Source organism: Rhyacophila brunnea, unplaced genomic scaffold (genome assembly GCF_057557595.1).
Source record: "Rhyacophila brunnea isolate RB1 unplaced genomic scaffold, BYU_Rbru_1.0 scaffold_2, whole genome shotgun sequence".
NCBI lineage: Eukaryota > Metazoa > Arthropoda > Insecta > Trichoptera > Rhyacophilidae > Rhyacophila > Rhyacophila brunnea.
Window position 1 is genome coordinate 27,951,997 of NW_028232859.1, and position 12,511 is coordinate 27,964,507.

Sequence of the window (12,511 nt, forward strand, 5' to 3'; positions counted from 1 at the left end):
TGTAAATAAAACGCATTTTCTGTGCATTTAATGATTTATACCAGTATATTACTCTTGGAATCTATTCTTAGATAATTTTGCAATCATACAGTATCGAAAGAATGATTGATACATCTACTGATATTAAAATATACGACAATGAAATTTGTTTTTCGTCTCCTGTAAAATTGACATTTGGTCTATTCGGGAAACAAATCCTATAGCGACGGTATGTTAGCCATTGTGTTAGCCGCTCAAACAATTTCAAATAAGTGTGTCAAGCATGCACAATATTCGATATCTAACATTCACCTGTCAAGGACTCAGAAGTAGAGGTAGTACATGTACCTACAGTGTACAGAAATTATTGTTTCCCATTTCATTAAGATATCAAGACCCAAAGCAGTAAAATACGAGCTTTGTTGTCTTACGAAAAATACACCAACTGTGAATTTCGCTCTACACATGAGTCCTGGAGAAATATATTGATTTCGTATGAGTTGTCTGATATTTTTTTACAATCTGACAAGAAAAGTCAGTTATATATGTTATCATTCATCATGTATATCACCCACTGTAATAGCGAATGCTAAAGTAGTTTGTAAATATTGAAACGTGTTATTTAGTGGAATTCCGTAAACTTGTGCGTGGAATTCCATCATAATATATATATATATGTATATATTGTACACATCACCACGTACATACTAACCAGAATTTTACATGAATGACAACAATAGTTACTATTTACCGATGGTATAAATTTGGATCTTTTTTGAAATATCTAGATTTTAGGGCGAATTAAAAGAATCTCCCGATCTCGGTATAAATGAATACTTATATGTTTAATTAATAATACCTAATTGGTTAAAATAAAATAAAATTGTGCCAAAAAGAGTAAATAAAATTAATTGAACCTGTTACAATTTAACAATAATTATTGGTGTCCTCTGTCACACAATATAAAAAGGTGTTGAAAGCTGACGATTTCTATGTGAATTATTCACTATCAAAGTAGAGAAAAAGTGGAAATATTGAGGTCCGCGTAAGAAGTCTAAGCAGTGAATTTGACAGAAGCACTCGAGTATGAATATATACAAATTTTATTCATAACTCTATTGGACTTAAAATTACTAAAATAAAAAAGGTTAAATTATATTAATTAGCTGATGTACTATAAAATAACGAAGTATTTTTAATAATGATGAATATTGAAATATTGCATTACCATTGCTTGCTCGATCTTGTTGTCTATAGCCACTGCACTGGTTCCAGACGCACTGAAAAATAAAGAAAACACAAATTAAAATTATGAATAAACACACGTGTAATAAATTACACATCAAGTGAACATGATTACTACATCCGGTTTAACTCAATGATCAAAGGTTAATCGATCCAGAACCTCGTTGAAAGTCCCAATAGAATGATACTGTCGTCTCGTTAACAATATTATAATTGGATAAATATAATTTATATTGAATTCTGATACAAAAACACGACAAAAGCGATATTAGCTTATAGCGAAAATTTTCTTGGGAAACATGTATTATCTACCTAGGAATCACTTGAACTTTGGAGAATTTTGCTTTGGTCGCTACTTGCGTTCTGTTGGTTGAGATTTACATGATTCTTTAATAATGAGGGTTCATTGGATTTCCAAAGAAATTATTCCATCAATTAGCTCTGGAAAATACATATCGAGTTGTGATAAATGAATCTCCAATGCGAAATGACCCTTTTCAGTTTCACTTTCATAGATAGCAGGTTTTAGAAACATCTTTAGATGCTAGGACCGGAAAGTTTAGCGTAAGGTCTGGCGGCGGCGCCCGTGTCGTATCTTATCAGCTATGGTTTTCAATTTCAACGTATTGGGAGTATTGAAATGCGAGAGGAGATCTAGGGCCTGTTTCAGACGGGGCACCGGTGTCGCGCTCGTATATAATAAGGAGGCCTTTATATTCGAATACAGGGGCCTTTGTATTATATTTATGAACGCCCCAGAGCTAATGAGTCAACGCGTGTCCGGTACACTTTTCCGTCGGCCGCTACATTCTCAAGCCGCCGATACACTTGTTTTTATTACCGCAGCCAGTTTTATGTTCTAATTTAAAACGCTCTGGGGCGTTCATAAACATAATACAAATGCCCCTTTATTCGAATATAAAGGCTTCCTATATTATATCGAGCGCGACACCGGTGTCCCGTCTGTAACGGGCCTAGTTCTCCAAGCCACCGCCCATCACCGTAAACTTTTCGCACTGTACACACTATTGTAAAATGAAGTGGACTACGTACGCAGTCATTCTTCATTATTAAATTATATAAATACAATAGTTACGTAATCGTGTGTACTTATATCCGTTCAAGACGCGGAACAACAGTGAAGTTTATTAGCCTGTAATATTTTGATAGCAAACGGATATGACTTAATAATTCAATTTCAATTAAATATGACTTGTGTATGATATATGTGTTGATATGAGTGTTACAAAGAGGTATTATTTAACTTAATAATATCATAAAGTCATAATAATAATACTACAGACTAAATAAACATCGTATATTTTGTAATTTTTTCACCTATAGAAAAGTAAATAAGATATGAGTTTTGAGTTGGGAATGATAAGAAGCTAGATAACTTTAGACAGGCAAAATAAAGTCATACCGATAAGATACTAAACGAATGAAATGTGCGCAATATTATATTAATTTTATTGTAGAAAAAAACTTTCATATATTTTTTAACAAAATGCTCTGACATCCATTTAGATCGAGTAATCAATTGTAAATGGTTACACGGAATTTATTTAGTATTCTAAGCGTTACTCCTTTATAGTTTAAAATTTAAAGGGTTTGCGGCAACTTATGCTGAAGCGATACTTTAAAATAGAAAGGGGGAGTGTAAGATCACGAGAAAGCTCGCGGCATTGCGGTCACGGTGTACATACCTACTCGGGAGATGTGTTCTCTCGCGGAGACGTCAGAATTGTATATTTTTGCACCTTTCGTTAAATGAATATCAATCATGCGTAAATTTTATTAGTGAAAACAAACACAATACATTGTGAAATATCTAACGCGCAAGCCAAAATCTATTTCCGAATTAAGAACTATAAGTTAATGCGAGTAATATTGATTGTATCACGTTAATTATAAATATTCGGCGCAAATAGTAATAAAATGACGAAAATAATTCCTTTATATTGGTTTTCAAGATTTTTATTGGACTTTTATAGAAAGGGGTTGGCGGCATATTTAGATTGGCTGCCATGCTAACATTATGGTTTATAAATAAATCGTTAGATTTAGAATATAAATAGATTTTCATGCTAGTTCAAGTATAGCACATGCCTTAAGCCAATTGGCGAAAAAATGCTTTTATTAAGTCACGAAACAAAGTGCGTATTTTAATATTATATTATTATTATTATATATAATAACAATAACATAAAGCTTGGGGTGGGGTATAAATAAAGAGGGCGTCTTATGATTTTTAGTCTTTGACGGCATTTCTGTGAATTTTTAGTGTAGTAAAATTGGTAGTCACAGAAAATTAATAGTTTGTAAGCTGCGCGTTGAAAAATGGCGGTATAGGTTAGGTACATTACAACCGCCATCCCTTTCTTGGCATTATTGGACGTTTCCGTAATACATGTACGCAATTTTGTGGTGGAATATCTAAATAATCTAAGCGATTATATTTCGGTGTATTTTTTTTAAAATGTAAAATAATTGAAGCGGTCTGTCTTTTCACAGGCTGCATTATTGCATTATAATGTGAAAAATTTGGTTGCGCTATAAGTCAAACGTCACGTATGTACTTATTATGGAATTGACTATTTGGAAGAATATAAAATTGTGTTGAAACACTGGTGGTTTTGAATTGTGGATGCGGTGGCAATAGTGATAAGTTTGCTACAAATAAATCCGCAATATGAAATGACTTCAATTTGATGAACCCCTTTTCAGCTTAATTTTGATATATTTATTTTTAAGTTACGCCTACGTCTATGTTTTTTTCAACATGTCCTACAGTTATTAGATTAAAAAGTACCTAGAAAATGTAGATATTTTTACAATATGAAAGTGTACGTGCTGTTGGTTGAAAAGCTGGGCCTAATGGGTAAATACAAGCGAAATGATTGGGATGTCATGTAGAAGCAGATCCGGTCGGTAATGTGGGCAGCGGAATCGGAGCAGAACGGACGATCGTAAATAAACACGGATACGTACAATCTGATACAAACAATGCTGTCACAGAAAGACAGATAATAACAATGTTATTTATAATTCTACATCAATCGCAAAACAACATTATAAACGAATATAGGTATAGCAAGGAATGGCGACACGGATTTTAAAATTGAGTTTCAAAGTTCTTTTATAAACCTAAGTACCAGGAGTCTTTGGGAGTTGATTTTGTTTATTAAAAATCAAATAAATTTTTGATTTACTGACACCACTAGTGTTACCAAACAGGTTCCTATTTCAGGCATTTTAAGAAGAAAAACATGTCAAGGTTCAGTGAAATTTCGTAAATAAAAATGAATACCTACACAATGATTGAATGAAGTTTAAATCGAATAACAATTAGGTACGATAAAACGTGCTACATAAAAAACAAAATATTACGTTTTGTAAAGTAGTTAGTAGTAATTTCTCCATCACGAGCGTAAAGAAAATTTACATTCATCGATCGATTTTTTGTTTTGTTTTGTCGTTGGGAAACCTCCGTACAATTTGTTTATTATAAATGAACGAATTAGAAAAAGCTTTGCGGCAAATCCACTATCGTTATGTTAGCCGTAGAACACTGTGGTGTACGTACTTTCGCCAGTGACGAAAAGGTCCATACGACAAAAATAAACGAACGGACCCGGCCGGAGAAAGTTTTGCCGCACGTTTTCCCGTTACGCCTGATTTGATGACAATCGGACGACACCGGCGCGACGCGGCCTGCGCCATTTTCACGCAACAAACTTCGAGAAAAAACCGACATAAAGATTTTCATCCTAACAGGAGAGCAATTTCAAATAAGAATCTTATTGGTGTCATCCAGGGAGCACCAAAGTAATGGGAAAAGGGTTGCCTTCTGGATATGAGTGTAAAAAGTTTTAAACTTGAGTATGGCGAAATTATGGGATACAGTTAAACACGCCTGAAAAAAATTGTTATTTTCAATAGTAATCTGTATCTTGCTTGATATGCATTAACGTTTACCAGGTAAACGAAACGCACATTCAATATTGGTGATATTTTAGGATAGTCGGAGCACTTTGTGTTCCTTGCGTTTTATAGCCTGGCCAGCGTATAGTAATAATTCGAACTCGGCTTTAAAACCTTGGTCCATGGCGTCTGGATTTCACATTTCTATCTTATTTACTCTGCTTTGTTGGTGTTTATATTTTTTCATTAATTAAGGAGTACCACAAGCAGATACTAAAAAAAATTGCTTACGCATTTTGGGACATTGCAGACGACATTTGCAACCAGTGATGTACACTATTTTATCATAAGGCATAAAGCCCATTGACGCAGCGAGTGCGGCGCTCGCGCGAAATTTCTACAAGTGGCGCGTAAATCATCGAAAATACAACGTAATCAAATACGCCAGCGCACACTGGACTTGACGATGCCTTGCGCCCCGCCTGCCGCATGAGTCACCGTTTATCGCTTCTCGGCGATACGATTTAATGAAAATACAAAGAAGTCCATTCATTGAACACGGCTACCAAAATCACGCTGCGCGAGGCATCGTCGATCGACGGACGAAAAGCAATTATTTAATAACAGAGAATCATTGTTTAATTTTATTGCGTGTCCAGTTTATCGCTGGTTGAATAATGTCGTCGTAAATATTAATTACAAGCCCCGAAATAATATAATATTTTTATTGCTTTGTTATGAGAGGCGCTGTAATAATAATTATTTTGTGCTGCTTGGGCCGCTTATTACATAGGTGAAGGGTAATGCGCGGCATGAGACGTGTGATTATGGTTATGAATAAACGCTTCATACGCGGACTTCGCCCGCTCGACGCGTTCTATGGGCACTATCGCTTAGGCCACAATTTATATATTTTATATTATTGGCGGGCTGCACAGACGAGAACTGCCGCAGATAATGAATAATACTGTCTGTTACAAATAAGTTAGTAATGCCATTTACCTTATCACAAAGCAGATTGCCTTTGAAGAACCTCCGTTACAGTGGTGCCAACCGTACTATAATTATTATAGTACAATACTATAATTTTAATTCCGTGGAAAATGTAAAATACTACAATTTTACGCAAAATATACCAAAATACTATATTTTTAAATGATGCAAGACGAAAAATGTTCCTGTACTATATATTTTTCAGAAATACTATAATTTTTACGCCTTTGTACTATAATCAGCAAAGAAAAATATGGCAACACTGCTCCGTTAAAACAAAATGTAGTAGGTACTTATAAGAAATAATTCGCATGAATCATAGACGGGTCGATAGCTCGGTGGCGAAAACGCTCACCAGGAAAGTGGAAGACGTGAGTTCAAGTTTAAGTAAAGTTAAATTATGTTTTTTTCAATGATACCTATTATAAGCTTTCCACAGTCTATCTATCTATGCATAGGAATTATAATTGTAATTAAATACCTATATGGATATATATTATACCAGTCACTCCGACCACTCAGTGGATGAATACACAAGATGAAGTCCATTGTCAGAATCTCTAAGATCGCTTCAGACGCGGGCATCAATAAACTTTCGGTTGTCAACAAAAACATTTTGAATTATTCTAAAAGTTAGATGTCGAATGCGTTCTATCAATGGTAAATTGATATTCAATAAGTGTTATCTTGAACACGTCCACAGCAGGTGTTTCGAGAGGATATAGGTAATAAATAATAATATATCATTCCATTGTTTGTTCCAACAACTGGACTAGGTATCACAATAAATTATTATACGTTATAATCAAGTAATGGATGAAAGTGAGACAAGCGGCGTGCTGTGCAAAAATGTCACTTATGCCCAGCTTAAGAAAAATATTCTAAAAGTGCGGCCACACCGGCAACAAGTCGCGCGACAACTCGTTAAATTTTACGATAATTATCATAATTGCTTAAGAAATTTTACGATAATTATCATGCTTATCGTAAAATTTAACGAGTTGTCGCGCGACTTGTTTTCGGTGTGGACCAGGCATAACGCTTGAAATATGTAACTACAAGGGGTTTGAGCTCAGCACTTAATCCCTTTCGTGGTTCAAAACAGAGAACACATTAGGTACTAATATAATCAATAATAATACACCGAATGCTGCTGAAATAGTCACTGGCATAAAGCATAATATTTTTCTTTTCATAAAATGGTTACAAACTAATATACCTACTACCTACTTAGTACAATAGTTAAGATTATTGAAGTTAGGTTTTTCAACGCGAAGGATGGATGCTGCTTTAGAGTTGGTGGGGAAAAAGCAAAGTGTCGTTCATTAAAAAGACTTCATAGAATTTAATACCTACATCTCAATTCAATGAGCAAAATCGTTGTGCTTGGCTGTTTGTGGTAGAGGCCAAGCCAAACGTGAAAATCAAACTAGTACCTACTCCATGCGAAATGACGAAAGCTTTCGACATCGCACAAAGGAATGTTTTAAGGATGATTGTATGAAAATTAAATATAGATATTTGCTGGTAAACGAAAAAAATTGGGCAAAACAAATTAACCTGATTAATACATACTTACTACATTGGATATTTCGCAAAAACTAATTTATTATATACAAATAATGTGTTTTACCGTGGGTAGCCGAATAGTTGTATCAAGAAAAATATGTAAAAAAGTAGGTATTACGTCATATTATTTACATATTGTCAACTACATAAATAATTGAGGCTTGTTCAAATAATAAACCGGTTGAAATGCCAATTCAGCGTACGCGATTTTTAAACTACACATACAAAAATATGTACATTTTCTTTTATGTAGTTAAGTAGTTACAATATAATTTCTAAGTAGTAAAGTTTCCACGATGAAACTATAAGTAGATATATAATTTTCCATTAGGAAAGTGTGTCACAAATCGGATTGTTCGGGTCATATTTAAATACTCGTGAACTTCTTAAAATCGGGCGAAATAAAGTTTTGAGATGTTTTGGCACGCAAGGCACAAAATTACTGCGCGAACTGTTAGCAATGACTTTTATACGATATTTATTTTACAGCTTTTCAAATAAAGACCGAGTGAAATACGCCAGAGGTTGCGAGGTTCAAGGCTTATGCTTTTAGACAAAGACGTGGCGATAATATTATCAAGATATTATAACAAAAAATCTATCGTAGGTTGAAAAATAACAACCAGCATATTTTTATAAATGAACGTAGAGGACCCACAACATAATCATATCTAAAATATCAATTATGATATCTGTGTACCGCAGAGTTAGTTAAATGTGGTACCCTTTGTGGCAGATGACTCCAAAAATATTATACCTTCTCTATCTAGTCATTCGGCACGACAGTAGTAAAGGCCTACGCCCTACGGCCTGCATGGTTCGAGTAGGTATGAAAGTTTATTATAGTAACATAGATAGAGGATCTAATGTGTAGTATGTTTTAAGTAAACCAGTCATATCTACTACGCGTGATAACACAATCTCGGCCGGAGTACGTGTGGGTACCTATATCATGTTTTATCATTCACACTAATGCCGTGAAAGCTCGAAAGCAAACAGATTTTTAAACACATCGTTTAAACAAACCGCTCCATGAGCACAACAGAATAATGTAAACATTACATAAAATCAGGTAAAAATGAAAAACACTATGACAGAAGCGGGCCTTGGGACGAGAATCCCCAAAGGATGTCGAACTTCAGCAAAAGCTGACAAGATAATTTTCATGTCCATTAATTCATACAAAACAGATCATAGTATTATTATGATGACTGACGATTATGATTTATAATCAATAATAAGTTTGTTTGGGGAAATAGCTTTATATAGGTTTACAGTTACACATTAGAGCAGCGATTTCCTAACTGGGGCGCGAAAAGTTAAACACAATTAATGTAGCCACATGTTTGCAGTTCGCAAATGCATAGTTTATAAAATGGCCGCTAGTTATAAACTACATAAAAAACAGTTCTATAAAAGGTTGTTTGCAAACCTGTCTGAAAATATGCAGACTAATTTTATAATACCTCACTTCAATACTATTGTGAAGCGCGCTGGCTATCTCGTGAAAAAATGAAATAAAAGGGTCAAATCATAATGTTGAAATTTGAGGCAAATTTGTTTAGGAACGATAATTTTGTTGTTAAACTTGTCGATTTGGTTGAGAATTTAAAAAAAGTGAATAAATCAATGCAAGGACCACTAACAAAGTGAATTCATAAAAAATGGAGCTTTGGAAAAAATAAGTTCGCCATGTTTCCACTTTTAAATGATTTCTGCGCCAGATATATTGAAGCAAACAAAAATCTATTTACTGAGTTCTTGGTTAGGTAGTTTGCTAATGCACTTTTCACATTATTTCATTAATAGTAAAAAAAAATCGCCCGCGGCGCTGCTTTGTGTTAATACTATTAAATATTTTAAATATGTGGTTGTTGCGTTGTAATTTGACGTGATACCTATATGATGATTGATATACTTAAATGATAACTCCCGTGCATAATTTAGGAAACACTACATTAGAGCACCACACTGCTCTTAACCTCAGCGATAGGTAGGTGGGCCCGCCAAAGATCCTTGCCTGGGGGCCCGCTTCAGGATGCGGGGCCCATGATAGAATACATTTGTCAATGAACGATGATGAATTTGGATTGACTACTATTGAAATTGATTGTGCTAATAAACAAGCACATTCATCGCATGAAAAACAAATTGATTTAAAAATGAATATAATATACTTATGTAGTAAAACCTTGTTTATTTTAATATTTATTTTTTTCATTTTTTTTTAGTACACTGTTGACTATTTAAAAAGGTGTCTGTATTATTTAATGAAATAAAGGGGGGGAGGCAGGCGCCAAGATTAGATTTTTTTAAAGGGAGGCGTAGTAACATAAAGTTTGGAAGCCACTGCATTAGTCTCTTTTTGGGGTTCCTGCTATTAAATTATGTAAGTAGGTACAATATTGTGTTTAATTAAAGCAGTACTTATTATCTTTTTGCCAATAAATGGCAGTTAATAAACAACATTAAGTGATACATAATAATATAAAGCACATTATCACAGCTGATAATACTTGATACTAAGCCAAAATGGTGAATGAATTAAAATGTAACGTACCTATCTTACCTAACCTAAATATATTGACTGTTTTTCTAGTAAAATGATATGCACACTAGACATAGTCAAAACTCAAAATGTAGACAGCTGTCAATGATATGTCAAGTGTAGTAGACGTATTTATGTATTCACGTGAAGGTAAAACTCACTCAAGTCATAATATTAATTGAATTTGCGTATTTGTCGTATAACTCCATTATAACGGTATTAATACAGGTTTTTTTTGTTAATTCTATGAGTTATTGATGCTGACAACTATATTATTAGTTCTGTCACCTTCCATCCCGCTTCCATTCCTACCATCTTCAGAACGACACTTGGATAACTAAGTAATAACATTCGATGAAACAGCTGTCAACATAAACAACTCAATTATCGAAAAAAAAATGTTTCAAAACAATAATTATTAACTATATTTGCATCGTCTCGAGCCTACAGACAAATAATAATGAAGACATTATTACAAGATGCCTTAAAAGAGGTATTTTTTCCAGTCTAGCGTTGGTAGTGGAAAAACATTTATTTATCTATATTTTATATTATATTGTATTAATCACTTCTAGGTCGAGCGACGAATAATATTAATAAAAACGAAGACTTATTGTAGTTACAAATTTACAATATGTTTTAAACCTTTGATACCAATATGATACCTATATAGTAATTGCGTGCTACATTTGAATATAACTGACAGTGACACACAAGAGTTGAGTCATCACAAGACAATTAATTATGAGCATTACAATATTAATTATCGCCGTGCAAATATGTGCATAGAATTATAATACCTAGTAAGTATACAAAAAAACATGCTGATGCACTGTTGAGTAACGAACGATTTGGTGTTATTTTATTCTAAAATTTAGTAATATCGAAATAATTTTATCTTACACATTTGTTTTGGAGTAAATAGGTGCATATAACAAGGTTATACGTAGTCGTAAAATGAGTTAGATTCAAATAGCCGGTACGAAGCATAAATTTTAATGGCCTATCAAAAACACGATAATATTAGTACCTACCATAAAATTTGACATCAAGACGACTGATGGTTCAGTTATTTTACCTTCATAGACAAAACAATGGGCTTAGTATTATATTACATTAGTATTTATAAAAAATACTATTTTACAAATCTGGATTATAATTGAAATTATGACATCCTTCTTTGTCTTTGGACAATCGCGGAGTTGACCAAACAAAAACTTCGAAAAGCCTACAAACGGCAAAGAGCGGTATCCGGTAGAAAGTTTACGGAGACACGAAAATCAAGCCGCGGCGAGGTAATATGGTGAGAAGACGAATACAAACATTTCAGTACGAGGCAACTCGGCGGATAGGTTCAAGTCGGAGTGACAAGAGAACACGCGTTCGAGTTCCGTCACCGAAATAACCCAATGCAAATTAGGCGACGACTAGAATCGTGCTTGGCCTATATAACCACGCACATCAAATTTAATGTGACGTAGGGGCGGCGGCATTTACTAGACTCAATTGCTTCAACTTCAAGTGTATAAAAAGAAAAATATTCGAAGACATAAGTAAAGTACCAGTAAACGTACCAGCGCATCTATTCTATACACACACACGACTGCTTTCTATCTAGGGTAGGAAAGTATCCAAGATTAGCAGTTATTGTAACAATTCCAATAAGTCAGTTGTAATTGTTACAATAAGTGCTATTTTTAAACAGCACCTCTCTTGGCTGTGATAAATTTTAGTGTGAGATAGACAGTTACGACAGTTCAGATGGCTAACTTATTGTAATTGTTACAATAAGTGTTAATATTTCGATACTTTCCTACCCTATATAGCTGCCGTAAAGGCCGAAAGCAGTCTTGTGTATAGAATAGATGCGCAGGCAGGCAGTTCAATACAACTCGGTAAATACCATTATAATTATAATTGTCTCGTACCGTTATAATTAAAATTGGCAAATAGCACCTATTATATTAATTTTCGTAAAAGTACTAATATGAGTTCCTTGGATGCCTAAATCAAAAATAGGAAGAAAAACTTTGAATAACAAGTCTATAAAATGAATTTATGGCCGTCTGTATCTCGTTCTCGCCAATAATTTAATTCAATTGAAAGCGGTATTGACCGGTATGGTTTATTAATAGAAAACAAGCATTTTTCTGACGCCATAATCTCCATGTATTGTTAAAAATTAAAGAGGCTTTACTGGAATGCGTAAACAACACAACAATGACTGATTACATCGATTAATAATTAATAATG

At 33.9% G+C, this 12,511-nt stretch overlaps 1 protein-coding gene across 2 annotated transcripts in view; it reads right to left on the bottom strand.

Moving 5' to 3' along the window:
* LOC147072139 (uncharacterized) overlaps nucleotides 1-12,511 on the bottom strand; it is a 243,702-nt gene that overhangs the window by 16,426 nt on the left and 214,765 nt on the right. For both annotated transcript variants that reach the window (XM_085947151.1, XM_085947152.1), the window contains one exon: nucleotides 1,208-1,259. In XM_085947151.1, the coding sequence (XP_085803277.1) occupies nucleotides 1,208-1,259 (52 nt within the window). The remainder of the gene's footprint in view (nucleotides 1-1,207; nucleotides 1,260-12,511) is intronic.